This window comes from Salarias fasciatus, chromosome 2, assembly GCF_902148845.1.
Source record: "Salarias fasciatus chromosome 2, fSalaFa1.1, whole genome shotgun sequence".
Lineage (NCBI taxonomy): Eukaryota > Metazoa > Chordata > Actinopteri > Blenniiformes > Blenniidae > Salarias > Salarias fasciatus.
Genome location: NC_043746.1, coordinates 33,337,676 through 33,359,489, shown reverse-complemented (window position 1 = coordinate 33,359,489; position 21,814 = coordinate 33,337,676). Strand labels below are relative to the sequence as shown.

Genomic DNA, 21,814 nt, shown 5'->3' with positions numbered 1-21,814 from the left:
GGTCCAACATGAAAACTACATTTTGGTGAGAAACTGTGAAAAACCCAAACTTTCCTGAAGGGAACTGAGAAACGGAGCGCTTTGCCCTGACAGGTGAAATCCCCTGGATGAGGCCTGAGCTGTGCTCTGGAAGTCTGGCTTCAATCTCCAGAGAGGGACATCCAGTCTGTCCAGCTGGACGAGGAGTCCTCTGACGTCTCCGTCCACGAGCCGTGGCTTCACACCACTTCCATCCAGACCCAGCCGGGCTTCAGACACCCTGCTGAGTCACATGAGGACCACTCCAGTCCTGTCAGCTTCAGGGAGAATTAAACGCAGAGTAAACACACGAGCGTCCTGATCCTCTTTGATGAGTGAAAACTTCCTCTGACCAGCTTTGAAATGTAAAATCCTCCTGATCAGCGGCGAGGACACACATCAAACCATGAACCGACAGACATGCAGGAGAGAGCCGAGGCTGCTGGGAACCGGAGACTCGTCAGCTGACCCGTCTCATTCTTAAAGCAAACACTCTGCAGTGCTGCATTTCTCAAGCTTTGCTATAAACAGATGGAAGTGCTTCTTCGATTCTTGGATAAGGAGGACGCTTTCTCAGCCCTGTTGGTTTCATGTTCAGAGTGTGATCAGTCCAGCCGACGTCTTCAATCAATTCAGTTTATTTCTACAGCTCCAAACACAGCAGTCGTTTCACGCTACTTCAGCACAGAACAATTCAGCATGAGCAAGAAGAGAGAGAGAGAGAACAGGAAGAAACCTGCAGAACCAGACCCAGAGGAGACTTTCTAGAACCAGACCCAGAGGAGACTTTCTAGAACCAGACCCAGAGGAGACTTCCTGTAGAACCAGACCCAGAGGAGACTTTCTAGAACCAGACCCAGAGGAGACTTCCTGTAGAACCAGACCCAGAGGAGACTTTCCAGAACCAGACCCAGAGGAGACTTTCTAGAACCAGACCCAGAGGAGACTTCCTGTAGAACCAGACCCAGAGGAGACTTTCTAGAACCAGACCCAGAGGAGACTTTCTAGAACCAGACCCAGAGGAGACTTCCTGTAGAACCAGACCCAGAGGAGACTTTCTAGAACCAGACCCAGAGGAGACTTTCTAGAACCAGACCCAGAGGAGACTTTCTAGAACCAGACCCAGAGGAGACTTTCTAGAACCAGACCCAGAGGAGACTTCCTGTAGAACCAGACCCAGAGGAGACTTCCTGTAGAACCAGACCCAGAGGAGACTTTCTAGAACCAGACCCAGAGGAGACTTTCTAGAACCAGACCCAGAGGAGACTTCCTGTAGAACCAGACCCAGAGGAGACTTCCTGTAGAACCAGACCCTGAGGAGACTTTCGAGAACCAGACTCAGAGACTGTCTTCTGTTCTGTTTGGGGTTCTGGGAAAGGGGTCAGTGATCATAAAACCATAACACACTGTATAATAAAAGTCTTCTGCTGAGATGAACTGGTGAGTGACCAATTCTTCTGGTAGTCAATCTGAACTCTTTTTTAAAAGAATCAATTTCAGCTCTGAGGAAAAACAGGGTCCAGAGGACGAATATTTCTCCAAACAGGAAGTCCACTGGTGTGTTGATCATGATGTGTTTCAGTGCTGCTCAGAAATGCTCCAGTCTGCTGAACACTGATCTGAGCCTCACAGAAATAGACATGGCGGTTTTTCTGTATTCATGGGGCTGAGCTGCCACCGTGTGGCCAAACAGGACACAGCAGCTCTGAGCCACTTCCTGTCTCTGACATCAGCCCTCCTGGCAGGTTAGTGTGTCTCAGTGAAGCAAACCCTGGTCAGACTGAATGGAACATGATAATACCAATAAATCAACGTGTTTGCTACAGATAGAAAAGGACGTCATGGAAACAGTGATTGCAGTGGTGCATGTTTTTTTTTTTTAAATTAAAGTTAATGAAACTGTTTTAAAAAGCAAACATACAACTGAAAGTAATAAAAGAAATGGAAACTTTGTCAGTGAGTCCAGTTCTGCAGAGACTCTCTGGTCCTGCAGGTTTGTTCCTGTTAAAGGCAGACTTTCTCCTCTGCTTGTTCATGTTGAATTGTTGGTTTTTCTCTTTAAAGTGTCTTGATCTGACTGCGTTGCATTTACAGTTATGCATATAAAGTTGAATCATTGGGTCTTTTGTTCATCTCTTCTCTGGCTGGAGCCTCTACTGACACAAGAGGCTTAAACTTTTCTGTCCGGTGTGGATTCAGTCAGCTTTTACTTTGAAAGCAGTGAGCCTTCACACTTCCTGTGTGATATTAGCAGCTCCAGTTTATTTACTTCCTCCTCTCCATGGTAACCAGCCGTACACACAGACAGCGTGTAGACAGATGTGTGGATACAGCTACTCACATAGACAGACAGACAGATAGATAGATAGATAGATAGATAGATAGATAGATAGATAGATAGATAGATAGATAGACAGATAGATCTGCTTCAGACCCTCAGAGGTATGTTTTATTTTCCATATGTGAAATCAGGTGATCATTTGACAGTATGGATTCTCTGTGACAGTGTGTTGATTTTAAAGGATTATACTCACATGCTGGTGTGGCATTACCCTCAGAATGCTTTAAAACAGAAACATGATCACTTGTCGCGATTCGCCTGATGCAGCGTGTTGACAGTCCTCTCTATCCGCTCTTGTGCGGAGTGTTTGAGGGGATGCATGGTGTTTAAAGACGCAGTGTGTTCTGAAGTGGCTGTGACGGTAAACACGAGCCCACCGGGCAGTTAGTCCCTTCACAGTAAGCCAAGGTCATCCTGCATCGTCTGAACCGCAACCCGACACTGCGTGTGTGTGTGTGTGTGTGTGTGTGTGTGTGTGTGTGTGTCCTTGCTTTATTGTCGTTGTCCCTGGAACCTGAGCCGGTGGGATCTGTCCCACCTTGTGGGTCCAAACAGACGTTGAGTCTGGATGTTTTATTGGTCGATCACTGTGACGAGGCTCTGCAGCTCAGACAGCCATAATCACAGCCCGGAGGGATCTCAGGTTCATGAGGGGCTTTAATAAAAACAGTTTGGTGGTTTGGCGTCCTGGAGTCGAGTCCTCTGCGGGCTGGTTTTGGGCCACGGGCCTCATGTTTGAGAACAGTTTATTCTGTTTCGATCACATTTTCCTGCTTTTCAAGGGTCAGTCACAGTGAGTGCTGGGCTCTCAAAGCAGTAACCTGTGTGTGTGTGTGTGTGTGTGTGTGTGTGTGTGTGTGTGTGTGTGTGTGTGTGTGTGTGTGTGTGTGTGTGTGTGTGTGTGCGTGTCCAGTGTGTGAAGATGCCAGCAGGAGGGTTGAAGAGTGACATGGAGCGTGTGGGAGTCTTTAAGGAGATGAGCTACATCTCTGTAGGAGACACATACACTCCAGCCGGCGCTGGTGAGTATCACACACACACCTGAGCGCTCAGTGCACCAACCACGATACAGCCTGGTTCCAGTCACTTTCCCTGAGAAAATCCTGAGAAGCTCCACAGGTCAAGAGGTCCTTGAACACTGATTATGTCTGCCTCACACAGGCGAATATCAATACACAAATGGAAGAAAGTTTACATTCTTTCACTTTGAAAGACAATTTTTAAAAGATTTGAAAAACTCATGTTAATTTGATTTACATCCAGTTTTTGGAATTTAAGGAGAATGTCGTGCAGACAGAGTGAAGACGCTGCAGTGTGTTACAGTCGAGAGCACAATGTGGAGCAAACAAGGTTTTTACTTCTTCCCACTCCTTTTCATTCATATAAGATTTACATTTATGTGTTTTTAGTATTTGTTTTATTCATTTAAATGTCTTTTTTCTTTTTATTTTCCTTGTTTGTATGTGTGAAATACATTTATTCAAAAGTGTAGTATTTCAAACTATTCCATGAAGTATCATCTGGTTGAAAATACTTAATATCGTCTCATTTGAAACCACACAGGAAGCTACTGCAGTGACCACTGTGTGTGAAATGACAGAGAAGAGTGCAGTGTGATTCTGTCTTTAGAGGAGGCAGACTGATGAAGCGGGACGTGTCGGAGCCGTGAGCTAAACTGAATGACTGAATGAAGCGCGTCGCTGTGTCCCTCCCTGGATCCAGGCCCGTTCCACGAGTCGGCGTACCGCAGCCGGCAGATGCAGGCGGGGGTGTCCAGGCAGCGGTGCGCCCTGCAGAGCGGCTTCTTCGACAAGTCCTTCAAGAGGATCTTCGAACGTGAGGCGCTGAGCGACCCGCTGAAACAGGTCCGGCAGACCCGGCTCCAGCAGGCCAAGAAGAACCTGGGAAAGGCCTTCCTGCCGTGCAACGGCGCCAAGAAGGCGTGAGACGACACACACTCTCTCTCATAAACTCCTCAGGAAACGAGACACCGTTCATGTGTTTATCGTGTCTCCGGCAGCTGTGGTTCAGGTACTTACTACGGAACGCTATCTGGACCCATCCAAGCCCTGAGTCCGCAGTCAGTCCCCCGGAAAGCCGAGTCCTCGCCCAGACGCAACATTGTCACCTCACCGCCCAAGAAAGGCAGCGGTTACAGGTTTATGGCAAGCAAAAGGCTTCTCTGCAGCTCAGGAAGGACGTCTGATACCTGCCTGACACACAAGATGAGATGACATTACACATCAAAATGATGTTTCTTCTTTAACCAGCATGTTCCTCCCTCAGCTATCCCAATGTGACGCTGTCCAAAGTAGAGCTGTACTCCTCAGACCCCTACGACAGGGCCAGGGAGGCTCTGAGGGTAAGAACCAACTCCACGGGAGTCTCAGTGGCAAAATTAGGACATTTGCTGGAAAGCAAAGACTTCTCAAACCTTCTCTGGTCCAGTTCTGTTAGAGACTCTTCAGAACATGTTTGATCTAGTTCTGGAAGAGACTCTTCAAATCTTCTCTGGTCCCGTTCTGATGGAGACTCCTCAGACCTTGTTTGGTCCGGTTCTGGTCCTGTGTGACCTGTAGCCTCAGTTTCCTGTTCTTGGCCGCAGTAATGTTCTGCAGTCTTTGGTCTCTGGACTCCATCTGACTCAGGTCTCACTGTGTCGGATGTTTTTATCTTCTGCAGAACCTGGTTAACCAGCTCTCTTTAAAGGACTCTGTCTGGTCATCTTCACGCAAGGCGATGGTTCTCCAAATACCTCGACATGCAGAGAAATGTCTTTTTCTCGCTGTGAAGAGATTATGTCTCAGACACAAAGACATTCAGGACATCAGTGTGTTGCATGTTCTTGCGGTCAGACACACTCCTGCAGTTTGTCCTTATTTTGGCGTTTTGGTGAGTGTGAGAGCGTCTCCGGCCCAGACATGTCAGTGGATCAGTCAGTGGTTGTCCTCACCATGTTCATCCAGTCATCATCAGAACCGATTCCTCCAGCTGGGGGTCACAGGATTTGAGGTGGATCCCGCTGACACTTGGCAACAAAGTACAGGCAGGTAGCCTACTCCAGGTCACCACTAAGTCCATGTCCACATGGGGATATGTTTGGTTTTTTTTAATTAGATGTCAGTGTTCTGTTGTTGGAGGGAGCATCAAGCTAATTTCTGAAAGAGTCTCTGACAGTGGGCACACCTGGACAGGCTGGCATAGCGTTCCTGGGAAATACACTGGGAAGCTGAAGTGTTGACGTTAGCCTCCAGGAAGCAGCACCACGCGGTTGACTCGCCAATCTGCAGAGATGCAGAGACGAGTGACGGTCACGTACTTCCTGCTCATTGTTGTTCAGTCGGGCAGTTCTGTGGTTAATGCAGCCTGGCAGCGCTAGCTAGCTGCTTCAGTGTCTGGGATTTGGCATCCTTGAGATGATGAGATGAGCTGATGGCTTCATCGGGTGGACGATCTGCTGGATCAAGCAGGTGAATCAGTTTTCTTCATCTTCAGCCTTCGACCTCTGGAGTCAGACTCCAACATGTCCGCCCTCTATTGGTGGCTCGTTGGTACAACATGCTCATAATCATACAGGCAAAAGCAACATGGCCGCCAAAGTCCACAGCAGATACTGGCAAAGAAAATGTGAGTGTTAATAATTAGTGGCATTTCATCTGATAATTTCCCACCCTGAAGGTCTGAGCTCTCGATAGTAACACTGAATGGATGGTGAATATATTTATGGCCTTCTGAAACCTGTCGCTGTGTCCGGTATTTCAGCCTCAGGCTTTCAAAAGCAGCACCAACACAGAAAAACATAAAAATGGAAAACCCAAAGGACTGATTCTTCAGACTGATCAGTAGATTTAAGTCTCCTATGAATTTCAGTGTTCTGCAGAACAGATTTAAAAAGAGAAAAACAGAATTTCCTCAGGATGAATCAGAAGGGTTTAGTGAACTATGCACACACTCAGATACACAGAAGAACGGTCCATTCTCCAGGAGAGCTGATTATACCTGCTGAGTGTTCATGTTGAACATAAACTGAGCCTGTTGGGCTTAATTTAACATATCAGTGAACCTCAATTAACAAGAAAACTACGCTAGGAACTGAAACATCCACAGTGTCAGTATCCATCCTTCAGTGGGGGAAAGTCCTTTGAGTTCATGTTTCTTCATAAAGACCCAGATTAACAGAACATCAGGTGTTTAATAATGTGCTGCTATTGGCCTCAGGTGAATGGCAGGTGTCTGCCACCCACACATGAACACACACTGCCGCCTGTGGCTGAGCTTCGGGTTGGTGTGCACTGCTGCCCCCTAGTGGCCAAACATGAGGCGACTGTGGCATAACCTCTGACCCTGAAAATCAAGAGGATGGTGAAACCAGTGTGTGTGTGTGTGTGTGTGTGTGTGTGTGTGTGTGTGTGTGTGTTGCACTCAGAGGGAAGCAGCAGCTCATCGTTCAAAGTTGCGAGACGGTCCGTTCAGGCTCAACCTGCACCCCAGAGAATACTTCCAGAAGAACCCGTACCGCAGTGAGAAGCCCCTCCCAGCCCCCCAGAGGCCCGGCCCCCCCGCTCACAGACCCGTCCCAGTCCCCTTCAAGCCCTCCTCCCCCAGCAAGCGGGTGACTCTCTCTCTCGTCTCCGTCCATCTTCAACACGCTGCGTGTGTGTGTGTGTGTGTGTGTGTGTGTGTGTGTGTGTGTGTGTGTGTGTGTGTGTGTGTGTGTGTGTGCTGACTGTGTGACCGTCTCTGCTGTCAGATCGGGGGAATGAAGGCAGGGACCTTCGACTCTTACCCCTCGCACTCCAGCGACCCCTACATGGTCCGGCGGCCCCAGCAGGCGCCCCCCCGGCCAGCCTTCCACCCCCCTCCCGGGCCGAAGAGCATGCCCGTCAAGAGCATCATCACCGCCAACGTGAACCGGTGAGCACCAACACACACTGAGGCGAGCGGGAGGCGGTTCCACCAGCAGGTCCTGACATTGGAAAAAGACGTAAAAGCAAAACAACCCAAAGGGACAGACATGGAGTCTGATGCTGTATAGATCCAGAGGTCAGAGGTCACTCACCCCCTCATTTAGTCCGGAGTGGGCCAGACTACTAAAATAGAGCCAGAATAACCTTCATATTTAAACTTTAAAGCTTTTGTTGTGCAGCAGAGTATTCATATTGTAAATCTCAACATAAAGCCTTTTTTAATAAAACAGTGAAATGTCCAACAGTCTTCTCTTACAGCTCTTTTCTGCCTGGTTTTCCCAACTCCTCCTGACAGTATGGCTTTGGCGCTAATGCTAGTTAGCTAGCATTCACCACCTATAGATATCTCAGCTGCCTCTCAGCGTTGTCTGTTGTTGCCACTCTGAAGAAATTTGTTGAAAAAAAATCAACCTTTTCATTGACATTTTGACTGTTTGCTTGGTGGTGATTGGATTGGAACCTCTTGTGGGCCAGGTGTGGCCCACGGGCCTTATGTTTGACACCTCTGCCGGGGGGTTAAGATCTGACTGATGATTACAGTAAAGAAGTGACTGACCTGCACAGGATATGAACTCTCTCTTATCTTCTCCCCCTTGTTGTTCCAGGACTGTGCACTCTGCAGAGCTCCCTGCTGTAACCACCCACTGACTTCATTACCCACAATGCAGCGGTGTCCACCTGTCCACACCCCCGGAACAGAGCTCCCTGATTGGCTGAACAGCTCCGTCTCACCAAGGTGTTGCTGCTTACAAAAAAAAAAAAAAAAATCCCCTCCCAGCTGTCAGAGATGGAGACGTGTTTGTGAAATATATTCACTATATGACAGTTAAAGAGAAAAGTCAGAACTCCTAAACTCAGCCTTGGAGAAAGTGATTGGTTAATCCTCAATCGCTCCTGGATGAACTGGATTTCCTAAATTCAGACCCAAACTCTGATGTAATACATTCATCTGCATCTCCGTCAATCCTGCAATAATCCCAATGCTTTAATTCATCTCAATGATTAACCATCACGAAAGAATGTGGAAGAAGAAGAAAAAAAATCTTTCCACTGGCTCCCTGCCTTCAGAGACAGAGTGGACGTATAATGAAACTTTTCCTAATCAAAGCTCAACACTATCAAATAAAACAAAAAGAATGATTTAAGATATTTGGTGATTTAAAAAAGTAGCCTTTATTTGTCACGGACTGCTAATAACTTTATAGTAACTGCTCCACTCGGGAAAAAACAAAAAAACAAAAACAAAACACACACACAGATTAATAAGCTGAATTCTTGTCAAATGTTGAGAGAAAATTATAATAAAATGATCTGAAACTGTTTCCCTTTTCTGTACTGGAACATTTACATTTTCTGAGAAGGTCCTGACAGCATGCTCCGTGCGGGGGGGGGGGGGGGGGGGGGGGGTCTGCACTGAAGGAGCGATACCGATGTGAATGAATGAACTGAGGGAATGAATGAGTTCTCCACTTATTATTGAAAGTGCAGATGAATGTTAAACACAGGAATGAAGGGAAACAGCACAAAGTCACGTTGGACGACATGAGATTTGGAGGAGTGAGGAGCTGATTCTCGGCTGAAGAATCTGCTGGTGTGTGTTCTGCTCCGGAGTGACACACACACTAGAAGATCAGGAGAGGAAGATCGGGTGCAATCTGTCCTCTGTTGTCTTCTAGTGTGTGGTGTCTGAATTGGGAAAGGTTGAAAAAAATCCTGTAGTGTGTGCTGGCCTTAAAATGACCCACAGGTTGACGTGACCCGCCCACTTTCCCGCCGGAAAAAAACAAAACAGAGACGATAGAACTTCCGGGTCACGGAGCTCGAAGAAAGTGAAAACTCACATTAAAGTCTGCTCTGTGGCCGTATTTCAACTTTCCTTTATTTGATCTGTCTTAACAAACGGGATAAGGAAAAACAAACCAATTTTCATTTATTTGGTTTTAATTTAAAAACAAAAAAAAGAAAAACGACTCATTTTTCAATATTTTGTTTTTTGATTCTAATATCAATTAAACGAATGATACACGGATTGACACGGATTGGACCGTCTCCTGTGTTTTGTTTCCCAACATCAAATTGGGAAACGGAAGTCAGCTCGTTTCTTGATTTTGGATTTCCCAAAAAAAAAAAAAAAAAAATCGAATGGACGGAAGGTACATGGACCGTAAATGCCTGACAGATCATTCAGGAGTCTCACTCACCCAGCCAGTTAAAAACACACAATAAGCTACTAGCTCCGCTACTTGGAACTCGCTACTGCCCATCACTGCGCGAGACGGTAGAGTAAAGAAACCTGTCTGGACAACTCGAGACAGTAACATGTAGGGGTGTTTAAAAAAATCGATTCGGTGATATATCGCGATATGACCTCACGGGTTTCTCGCATCGATTCAAAATACGTCCATATTGATTTTTAATTATGTATTTACCCGGCAAATATCCATTGTGGCGTCTTTTTGTGTGCTGCACTTTTACTCCTGGCCACTAGTTGGCAGCACACCACACCAAGAGCTTTGCAGAGCCTCCAGTCCGCCAGAGGAAGAACAGCATCTCGCGAGAGCTATCCCGGGTGGTTTCTTTACACTACCGTCTCGCGCAGTGATGGGCAGTAGCGAGCTACAAGTAGCGGAGCTAGTAGCTTTAGTTACATTTTTCAGTAGCGAGGCGGTAGTGCCGCTCCATTTGAGTCAAGTAGCTCTTTCTGTAACAAAGCTATTTTTAGAGCCAGTAGCGACGGAAGCTACACGTTACTGTCTGGAGTTGTCCAGAAGAAGTCGGCTGTTTTGTGTGTGGGGAAAAAAAAATCTACAGTGACTGGTTGGTTTGCATATGACGACTCACAGTTGGGTAAGTTTACCCAATCAGAGGCAAGATAAGGCGGGTCATCCACTCAAACCAGGAAGCAGAGTCCTACACCCATACTACCAAAAGCACATGTGAAATGACGACGAGTGAAGACAAAACAAGGAAAAGGGACGGAAGAACAACCGGATAATGGCAGAAGCAGAAAGCACTTGTCCCTCTGCTGACAGGAGGCTTGTTGAACTGTTTGCAGTTTGTTTTTTAAAAAGTACGCCGGCCCTATCTCCAGATGCATTTACCTAATGTGGAGACGCAGTTCTCAGATTCCACGGACACACTATGTACCGTTAGAAAGCTTAAATTCTCATGAATCCATCGTATAAACCACTTTTAGATGTGATTACCACAGCGGGTAATACAAACACATCTGTCTAACAAACAGCAAATAAAGTAAACAGCGCAACTCACCTTTGAAAGCTCATAACTGATCACAGATGAAAATAATCCAGCAAAACTGCCACAGTCCAAATGTATGCATCCAGACAAAACCAGAAAGTATAGCACTTTGTCCAAAACATGTCTTGAAATAATAATAATCCAGAATTAGACGCGCCACCACGCGCACGCAGCACATCTCTCCGTGTGCGCGTCCTATAATAATCCATACTTTTATCAGAAAGTCGCGCTGATCTATCCAATATGGCGACTGAATGGTTTCCGTTGCGTATTCGTCACATTTCAACCAATCAAGTGACTCATCGCTGCCTCCGAGGACTAAACAGCCAATCGTTGCCGAGATTGATGGACCCTCATCATCCCTCGTCATCGCTCTTCGTCGATGAATTCTGAGCCAATCACGTCGGAGGAAACGTTTGACTGACAGGGCTGGTAGCCAATGAGCTTGCTGGATGGCTGGACGGACCGACAGCTGTTTTGGGTCTGCTGAGGGCTGAAAACTGGGGCCTGTCTGTGCTCCTCTCAGTCTGAGGGCCTTATCCCACACTGAAGCCAATCTGAAGTGATTTTTTTGAGTACTTTATGAGATTTTGGAGTGAATATCATGTAAAAACGGGCTAAAAACCAACATATAGAATTGTACAGAGGGCATGCAGAGGGTATACAGAGGATGTCCAAAATTGACCCCGCCAGGGCATAGCAGTACAAATACATGTGTGAAACGCTCATTTCTTGCTGTACTGCTCTGACATTTTGACCTGAACTATGTAAGACCCCAGGCTTTAGCAAAATTGTGTTTTCAAGCTCTCACCCCTAAATTCCACTGCGTGCGTTTCTGCTGCGCTCTGCTCCACTGCGCTCCGCTCAGCTCCGCTCCGTTTGTTCAGAACCCACCGCTCCGCTCTGCTCCGCTGCGTCTCTGTTCCGCCGCCGGAGAAGCAGAGCAGCGCTGCGCTATTTAGCATCGACCTCCAGAAGCTGAGCAGTCTGGGCCACACTGGCATTTTTCTCTGTACATCCTGTAGAAAGGGTGACTGGGGTCATATAAAATGTTATGATTCTCCACTTCCAAAATCAGCGTCTCTTCATGCTGGTTGTTGTGCTTCAACACGCTGAATTTCATGCAACAGGATGTTGACATTCAGAATAAAATGCATTCATGGTCCTGAATAGGCTATGTATTTTGTAGAAAACATGAAATTTATGGACAATAGCCTGCAAATGGGCCGTATATGCAGCTGTGTAAACATTCAGAAACATTCGACTACAGCTTGATTACAGGCAAAATAGAAGTTTGTCATATAAAATTTGATAGTGTGTTTTAATTTTTGTTTGCCCGCTTTTTAAAGTGTATATTTTAATCAGTATGGTATGTCTATTCGTGATATATCTGAAAATTAATGTGAGGACAAATACGTCTTTAAACAGTTTAAAGTTTTTAATAAAGAAAAAATGATTTTTTTTTGTATAAAACCGGAGGTTGTTGGAGTTCCCTTTCCTGTTTGGTGCATCTGAACTGTGGGAATTTATGCGTACGGAGACCTGACGGACCGGACCGGAGAGAAAAATAGACCTCGGCTCTATTTTGGACTGACGGAGCGGAGCGGAACGGAGGCTGTGAAATCAGCTACAGTCATTAATATAGCAACGTATTTGCTGCGGCGGTCGGACCGGAGCTGAGCGGAGCGCAGACGGAGCGGACCGGAGGATGTGGAATTTAGGGGTCACAGTGCTGCCACACTTATTTCCAGGTGTTTTATGAGGGGAAAAAATGCAGGCGAGAATGAAATTCATCCTAATTCAGTGTGTTGCAACATAAATAAATCTGTGCCAGTAGCTCCTAGAGTAATTCTGACTGCACTGGGTGAAAATACAGGTTGTCAGCTTTCAAATGAGACCCCAACCATGATGTACTCCAAACAGTTCAAGAACAGCATTCAGTTTACTTTCTGTACATCTTCAGTAGAAATTTCGGGCAGAAATTGCCTGTACTTTATAAGGTTAATTAACGGTTGTAAAAAAAAAAAGTAGTGGGACTGTAGCTAGCTACTTCTGCACTGTAGCTTGTAGCTTAACTTGCTACATTTATCTGGGTTAGCTTTTGCTGTAGTGAAGCTATATTTTATCTAGATTAACTTGTAGCTTAACTTGCTACATTTTCCAGGTAGCTTGCCCATCACTGGTCTCGCGTTAATTGGATCACACAACAGTCTCCCGGCGGAGGAAGTGGGAGACGCTCCGAGGAATATTTATAAAGCCGGAATCTGGACGCAGTTTGGCTTTTACAACAAGGACGGAGGGACAGATAAGAGCCACGCCATTTGTAAAATGTGCTTTGCAAAAGTCAAATAACGCGGAAACACCACCAACCCACATGCATTTGAGCAGGATGTCCCCATGCAGGACACCCTGAGGGCTCTGGACAGCTGTGTGAGGGACAGGCTGCATCCCCCCAGGTGTGAGAAGGAGTGTTGCCTCCTCAGCAGGTCCTTCCTCCCTGCTGCTATCAGATTCCACAGCCAGCACTGCTCCAACTAGTCCAAACACACACCACACACTGTCCTAAATGACACTCCTGTGTGTTTGTCTTTTCATGTCTCACATTTTTCCATAATATTGTACATATGTCTGTCCTATATGTATATTTAAATACTATGTAACTCATATCTGTTATTAATATTATAGTTTACATGTGTTCTTTCTTAAATGTATATTTAATTTATATTTGATTTATATCTGTTAGTGTATATCTGTTAATTCTTTATATCTGTCTGAAACTTATATTTAAACTATATCTAAATTATGTCATTTAGTTTGTATCTGTTATTTAATTATAGTTATCCTAAATTTATAGTTAATTTTTCTATGTATGGTTGGACCTTGTAAATTCTCATATTTTGCATTTCTTTTCTGTTTCTATTTCTTTTCTCTGTGCTGCTTAACATTGCAATTTCCCCCTGTGGGACAAATAAAGGAATTTCAAATCAATTCAGTTCAAGGTTTTACAATGATTGCACTTTTTTTTTCTCAAAACATGTTACATTATTGAAGGTATATGTAGCCTTTATTTTTATTTACTGTTTAAATGAAAAAGTAGCCTGCAACTTGTTTGCTGTTAAATATAGTTGCTTGAGTGCTTCTGTTGCATTTGGGATGAATAAAATGTTTCATACAAGTTTTCTCATGAAGTACTACTAGTTTACAAATTTGTTGTTCCTAAAGTATCGCAATAGTCATCATGAACATTGGTATCGGGATATATCGAATCGTGACCCATGAATCGTGATACTAATCGTATCGCCAGATACTAGGCGATACACACCACCAAATGCTATTGGTCTGGCGTATTTAAACAGAGTAGAAACTCAGAGAAATGTATGTTGCATATGAGAACAGAAGAGGGTTAACACAACACTTAACTGTTGGACTTAAAAACTTTTGGAAAGCGGCCTGATGGAAGCAGAGAGGTTGTTGTCAAAGGATGCTGTGGTGCAGAGAGGACTGGGGAATACCATCAGGCCTAGGGAAAAGCCTTTCAGTCAAACACATTGTTTTTGCTTTAATCCCTGGACAAGCCCCTTCACTGTCTATTTTTGAGACTAATCTTGAGAGCATTTTTTATTCCCTGGCTTTTAAGACAGCCCGAATCTCTCTTCCTGTTTTAATGCTTGGGTTGTTATACGTCTGTCGCTCACACCTCAGTTCTTTACTGAGCATTCTCAAGATGAGACTAACAGCAGATCATAGTTACATTGATTCAGCCAGAAACTACAAGATGAGATGTTTCCACCAAAGTTTTAGATCTCTGTCTCTTCCTGTTCCTCCATGGTCTAAAGAACAGAGACCCTCATGGCTTCCCTCTGCCAGGTGAGAGAGAGCCTAAACCTCCTTCCAGTCCAGCTTTAGACCCCTTTCCTGGGAGTCCACTTTCAGGACTAGTTTTATTGTCTTTTCTACCTTTTCCATTGGCTCAGCCTCTTCTCATGGCTTCATCAGCAGGTGGTCTCCTGGTCATCTGAGCCCTCCAGATGGTTGGTCCCAAATGGTCTCCATGCCTCCTGGGGTTGGGTCTTGCTCTGACTGATTCAGTCCCTTCACTGTTGTCTATTTGTGTGCTCAACTTTGGTTTTAAAGAGCTGTCTAAATAAAGTTGAGTTGAGACGTAGTTGCAACCGGTTTCTGTGGCTTCATGAAATAAAACTGCTCAAATCCGAATCCTGGAAACTTTATTGAACATATGGCCTGAAAACGTTGACTTTCCTGGCAGTGAGCATTAGCTCTGTGTCAGTCCTCAGATGTGCTCGTCACAGTTTGATCCCAGACAGTGGCGTAGCTGGGATGTATTCCACATAGGTTTTCATATGTGTCAAAGGGGCCCGCATGTTTGGACATGGCACACAAAGAATAGAGGACAGAAAAAAAAGCCAAAACAGTGCAGTAAATAACAACAACAACAATTATAATAATAATAATTATTATTATTATCATCATCTAATCACGAGTTAACTAATGTATGGGAAACGCTCATAAGTGCAAACATAAAGGCCATGACATGTGGACCATTATTGTTTACAGCCACTTTTTATCGGTTCAGCCTGGTGTGAGAGCCACTGCAGTTGTTGCAAGCATGGCGATGCTCAAATGTCCTGTATTCTGTTACAGGTGAGTGGTGAAACTGAGTGATTAACAGTGCACGGTGATGAATGTATGTGTGTGTGACTGTAAGAGAAGATGCTATCAGTTGAACACCGACAGTAACGTATGTAAAATGTACAATATGGACCCGCGATGGTACGGCTCGTGTGAGAGGTTCAGAGTGAATGGCCGCGGGCAGCTGACATATTGAAGTGTGTGCTGATCAAATGTGCGAGTGTGTCAAACTGTGTAAATAGATGGTGAAAATGCAATGTTAAGTGATATTTTACACACGTTCAGTGTAGCGGAAGCTGGTGTGTTGCAAGCATGGCGATGCTCAAATGTCCTGTATTCTGTTACAGATGTGATTAAACGACTTATTTCGAACCCCCCCTGCACGCCTGGACATTTTGAATATGTCTGCACGGGTGTGCAACACTGGTTACAACAAGAGTAACAAGTTCACTTCTTCTCTTTTACTGAAAAAACGCTGCATCGCATCATTGAACATTTCACCAGTCCTGCCAGCTTTTTCTCACAACGTGCAGAGAGAGCCTGTGTAGGTACCAGATGTGTCCGGGCTGCCAAATCTGTCCGGGGGCCCGCGCATGCCGATGACGTATCACATTCTGATTGGGCCAAATCCGTATCCGATGACGTGGCACATTCTGATTGGGTTTAATGACGTATCACAGTATGATTAGTTGTAAAAATACAGCGTTTGTTTTGATACCGGTGAAGAGCGAGACGATAGCGAACGACATGGAGAACAAGAAGGAGAACGTGCAGAAGAACGAGAAAGCGTTTTATAGGAGATTTGGGTGGAAAATGTGAAAGCCACCACTGTGGGAAAAAACGTTATGTTTTTGTTTTGTTTTTTTCCCTGTGTGTAGCACAAATGTTTTGTGTATGAAATGTGCAATCTAAGTGTGAGGTTTGCAGCTCTTTTTGGTTTCATGTCTCTTGACTTAAAATTATTTTTTGCCTTTGTCAATGTGAAATTGTGCTGGGAAGAAAATAGATTAACAGAAAAATATGTTGTAGCAGCCCTGCTTTCATTGCAGTTGACACAAGTATGCCAAATAAGTGCTACAGTTATTCTACACTTAAGTCAATATCTGTTTTTTTAGATAGCTGGGAAAAAGGAAAACTCAGCTGTCAAAGCACAGCCACTGCCCACTATGGTGAGCGTCAGGCTGTACTTAACGTAAGATTTATACTTTATTGTGCTGGTTTAGTGTATACAACAGTAATATTTAGGTCTCAGTAGCCTTAAAATTCAGTACAAGATAGATCCAGCAACTAATATATAAATGAAAACTTGTGAGAAATCCATAGAATTTTGTAAAGATAATTGGAAATGATGTGACCCTTAAAGCCTGTGACAGAGCAGGGTCACTTTGTTGCAGTCCTGCTGTCTTAAACATAAATTTACAGTGGAGCAAAAGTATGGAAATGACTGTGTTGTTGAACAGCTTGTGCAGGGAGGTGTTGGTGCTGTCTTGAGTCCTGGTGAACATGCAGAGGCTTCCATGGTGTAATCTCAGGTGCCTTACTCAAACATGCACTTTAACTTTCATTATTTTCGGTTTAACACAGGTAATAGTCTGCTACAGAATGGACTGAAAACAGAAGCTGACTCCCACTGTCTGCCGGACTGCTTTCAGTTACATCGAGGGGTTCACTTTTGAACAATACTGTTATTTTTTAATATCCAAAATTGTATTGATATTTTCACCAATCCAGGTTTGATGTGGTTGGACTGAAATGTTATCAGTCATTAAATTATGAAACTTACTGACCTAACCCTGTTGTTCACACTGTTGTCAGTGTCTGATGGTTCGGCTGTGTCATATTCTCAAGCTGTTACATTCTTTTATGAAGTTTGTTATTAAGGGTTTATCAACCGGGCGTCCATTAGTTTGTGTAAATAATAACCATTCCATGGGGCTTATGGTCTTTTTTTCTCTGAGTCCTGTTATGAAGATTTTGTGTTATTAATTCTTGCTTTTTTTCTACAGATTTTTTTAAATTGAAATGGCAATATGGTTTGTCCTTTGCACTGTGACATTGTTTTTGATGAGATATTTTAATTAAGAAGGTGCATGTTTTAAATAAAAGAATGGTATTAAAACTAAACCAGAATATGCTATATAAATAAACTTATCTTGCTTTGCCTTGCAAAAGAATTGACTTTAATTTGCAGCTACCAGAAGTCACCGAATGCTGTAAAGATCTGTGCTGGCCATATGAAAGACAGCAGGTCAAATAAATTCAGTGGTATGGCTAAGGAAACTGCCAGTAAAAGCATGCTGACACATAAGTAACACTGGACTATTGTACATCCTTAGTTGATTTGTTTGTATCATTCTTAGTGACTTGACAAATACTGTGGACATATTTAAATTCAATTGATATTGAAGCTTCAAACGATGTACCATGTTTTTTGCAGTGTCTCAAATACCTTAAGTGTTACAAATCTCTTTATTACTCAATAGGTTATGAATTAAATAATTTAATTAATTTAACATATGTTATGTATAGATGTGTCACTGTTTTAATTATATTAACCATTATATTTTTCATCATAAATATCTGGTAATATTTGGCATTTTATAATTAAACCATTGATTTTTCATACAAAGGCAGTGTCTTCATTTAAAAAGTGCAAGAACTACTGCATTACGAATAAAAAATAAGAATAAAAAAATAATCTTGTGATGTATCGCTCCCTAAATATATATTAAACTTTAAAAATCTCCATTTCAAATATCTAGCGATCTGTCCAGCGATCTATATGTTGTTTGTCCACGGGGACTTGCCGTAGGAAGCGGTGACGTCATCGGCAGGCGCGGCCCCCGGACAGATTTGGCAGCCCGGACACATCTGGTACCTACACCTGCACTTCAGGGGGCCTTCTTCTTCTGTGGTGTCTGTGTAAAATAAGGTTGAACATGCAAACAGCACACCTAGTGGCATGAAGTGCAAATGCAGTCATGGCGTCATACTATTCTGAATATTGACTGTAATGCATCACGTTGATGCAAGCCGGTAAATGGTAAATGTTCTACACTTATATAGCGGTTTTTCATCTGCATTAGCAGAGACCAAAGCGCTTTACACTGTATGATCACATTCACCCATTCACAGACACATTCACACACCGGCAGAGGCGGCTGCCATGCAAGGCGCTCAGTCCATCCACCGGGGGCAATTCAGGGTTCAGTGTCTTGCCCAAGGACACTTCGACATGCAGACAGGGTAGTAGTGGGGCCCCATTAGGTTGGTTCCCGACGTGTCAGTGTAAATTATTCGGGGTATTTCAAGTTGTGTCGCTGATATCCGCCATCTGCCGGGCCCCCTACCAGCAACTAACCGCTGAGCACTTGGAAAGGGCCCCATGCAGGGGATTTTCGACACGCTGTCGTTGCAGCGTCTAGTGTAGCGCCTTTAATTTTTCATTGAAATTGACTGATGTCAGCCGTGCCTCGGGGCCCCCTTCAGCTCGGGGCCCTATGTGCGGCGGCGCCTCTGGCCTGAGAGAATTCAGCTGCTGCTCATTCTGCCTCGGATTTAAACAAACAATCAAGCAAAAATCCTCAGCAGTGGATTTCACCACAAGAGGTTTTCATAACCCACCAACCCCTCTGTAAGTTACACCTCTGATCCCAGACGTCACTGAAGCAGATACTGAAGAAAACAGGACTGAAACAACTCAGAACTCTGCTGCAGGATTTATTCACATTTCAAATCATCAAATGAGTTTCAGAAGAAAAGCTTCTGATACAAAGAACATAGAAAACTCCTCGTTTCTCAAACACACCAACACACAACTTGACCATCATTCAGGTCTTTAAGACTGCTTGACAAGGCAATCTGCTTGATCCTAACCAGAAATAAAGCCTTCATTGGATCTTCATCAAAGTATGTCAATTAATTTAAAATTATAATTATAATCGAAATTTTTGCCAAATTCGATATAATTTAAATATAAATGTTGCTAAAACCTATTTTTATCCAATGATTATTTCTCACATAGATTATTGTTTGACTTCTTGGTCCCTAGCTTGTCCAACAACGCTTAAAACAATCGAAAACCTCTACAAAAGAAGTTTAAAAATACTTGATAAAAAGCCCATTTCCCACCACCACTGTCATATTCTAAAAAAGCACAAACTATTAGACTTCAATAACATGGTTAATCTTAAAAGAGTCTGTCTGATCTATAAGGTCTTACACCACCTTGCCCCACCGCCGCGAAAGGAGTTTGTTAAACATAAAGACAACTTAGACAGGACTACACGAGCCACAACCAGAGGAGACCTGTTGATCCCTTACAGACGGACAACCTTTGGTCAGAATGTTGTGTCTGTCCAAGGTGGACGTCTGTGGAATAGTCCACCACAAACTCTGAGAGAATGTCCCACATTCAGCTCATTTAAGGCTCAGGTCAAACACTGGTTATGGGCAAACCAAGTCTGTACTCATTTATAGAAGTGATGTGTTTTAAATGGCGTGTGTTTTAAATTTTAAATGAAGTGTGCAAATGTGGAGAATGTGAAATTTTCATGTAATTTTGTTATTGTCCTTGTCCTTGTATTGCCCTTGTGTGACACCACCCTTTGTGACAACAGATGGAAACTAGCCCTCGGCTATAATCTGGCATGTTTACATTCATGTTTTTTATGTATGTTCATCAACATGCACTGTCCCAATCAAATAAATGAATAAATGAATGAATAAATAAATAAATAAATAAATAAATAAACAGTGACAGCATGTAGCTGCTCCTCTAAACAGCTAACCAGTTCCACCAGAGCTGGTTGAGCAGTAGGATCCAGGATCTCGGGGGTCTTCCTCAGGACGTCCTCATAAAGTCCAGCTCTACTGATTCGGTGCAGCCAGAGTCTTCATCAGTGGCCGTGGCCTTCATCTCTGTGAAGCCAAACTTAATTTGCAGTTTGACTCTGCGATCTCTGCCTCGAGTGGTGTCGGGCATGCTCACCTTCATGGATCCGATCTCCTCCACCCCCCACTCATCCACATACTGTGGGTTCTTTCTCTCTGTGCGGAAAAAAGAGAAGCTCATGGCGGTCTGAGTGGACGCTGTTGGAACAAAGCTGAAGTCTCTGGTTTCTGCCCAGCCCACATCCTCATCGATCTCCACCAGCCTGTAGAAGAGGTCGCCACACTTTTCTATGCCGTCTGCGATGAACTTCTTGTCTTCTCGGTGCTTGGAGGGATCAAAGGTTTGGATGGTTTTAACTCCGTAAGTGAAGGCACTTTTACGAGAAGCCACCACAGCAGGGTTTCTTCCAAACAGCACGGCTCCCATCATGATGGCCTCCTGAGGTCTGAGAGGACACAGAACTTTACACTGACCTTTGATCTGATTGATGACGTGCTGACGCAGAGTCTCACTCTCACTGTAGCCCCCCACCAGCAAGATGTAGTCGATGTGGAAATCTTTCTTCAGGATTTCCTTCAGGAGGTTGGTGATGCCTCTGAGACTGTCATCGAAGAAAGACCTCATCCTCTCCTTGGAGATCTGGATGGATCCCTCATACCAGGAGGCCCCTCTCACCCCTTTGAAGAGCGTCTCCATGTCTTTCCCGCTGTCTCTAGCTCGCTCTGTGAGGTTGAAGGGACAGATAATCACTGCTTCGTCATCGTGTCTCTTTGAAAGTGTGAACTGATACATCATTTTCTGCAGCTCTCCTGGATGCTCTCGTTCATACTTTTCCCACAGAGCATCACCAAAGATCTCTTTGAGGAACTCTTTGAACTTTCTGTCCACACTTTGTCCTCCCATGTTATTTCCAGAGGCCTTGTGCAGCTCCTTCAGGGCTCCTCCATCCAGGACCTCGTGCACCGTGACGTCGATGGTTCCACCTGCAGAGCTCAGAGGAGAGATCAGACAACATGACAGAACGGCTCGCTTGATAACAGGATTTACAGCTGATCAGAGATCAGAGGACACCAGTCTGGGCTGATAAAGAGGCTCCAGAGTGTCTCATTCCAGCAGGGGAACCTTTGCTCTCCTGTTCAGGTGCAGCTGCTGCAGATGAGGTTAAACTTTAACCATATAAACTAACCCATCAACAGTGAGCTCGGTCTAGAGTCTACAGTACCGACACACAGCACAGGGTGTAGACGCCACCTGGGCAAACTACGGCCCTTTCTACATTCATTAAATCACAGTTTGTTGCATTTTTGGAGCAAAATGAGATTGAACATGGAGACATAAGCTGTTGGGTTCAGAATCCAATAGCCTTGGCTTACTCGTGAATGTTTATATGAGTAGGAAAAAACTTCCACAGTACTCCGGTGTAAAAATGAAAAAACAAAGTCTTTAATCCACAGTTCGTTATTTCTTCTTACAGGAGTATTCCAATCTAAGTCTTCCTAAACAATAAACAATTCTACGGTAAGAAAACCATGTGGCTCAGTCCTTAATTACTTCAGTTCCAACTTCCTCAATTCTCTTCTACTCCCGCTCTCTGCATGCGTTTTTTCATCCTTCTTAAAGCGACAGTAACCTATTTTACTACAACCAAATACAATAACAAAACACTGTCTTTTAAATGTAATTATC

At 44.2% G+C, this 21,814-nt stretch overlaps 3 protein-coding genes across 3 annotated transcripts in view; 1 reads left to right on the top strand and 2 right to left on the bottom strand.

Moving 5' to 3' along the window:
• Nucleotides 1-3,280: 3,280 nt before the first annotated feature.
• LOC115397114 (UPF0602 protein C4orf47 homolog) lies at nt 3,281-7,974 on the top strand. The gene is made up of 7 exons (XM_030103299.1): nt 3,281-3,381; nt 4,082-4,301; nt 4,380-4,517; nt 4,646-4,721; nt 6,786-6,971; nt 7,110-7,273; nt 7,932-7,974. Exons 1-7 carry the CDS (start codon nt 3,282-3,284, stop codon nt 7,972-7,974), a joined length of 927 nt encoding a protein of 308 aa, XP_029959159.1. The 5' UTR covers nt 3,281.
• The window catches only part of LOC115403094 (uncharacterized), an 18,826-nt gene continuing 3,391 nt past the window's right edge, over nt 6,380-21,814 (bottom strand). The window contains exon 2 of the mRNA XM_030111893.1: nt 6,380-6,391. The gene's annotated coding sequence lies outside the window, so the exon portion shown is untranslated. The remainder of the gene's footprint in view (nt 6,392-21,814) is intronic.
• LOC115403084 (heat shock 70 kDa protein 12A-like) overlaps nt 19,001-21,814 on the bottom strand; it is a 15,877-nt gene continuing 13,063 nt past the window's right edge. The window contains exon 4 of the mRNA XM_030111881.1: nt 19,001-21,111. Coding sequence (XP_029967741.1) covers nt 20,078-21,111 — 1,034 coding nt within the window. The 3' untranslated portion in view covers nt 19,001-20,077. The remainder of the gene's footprint in view (nt 21,112-21,814) is intronic.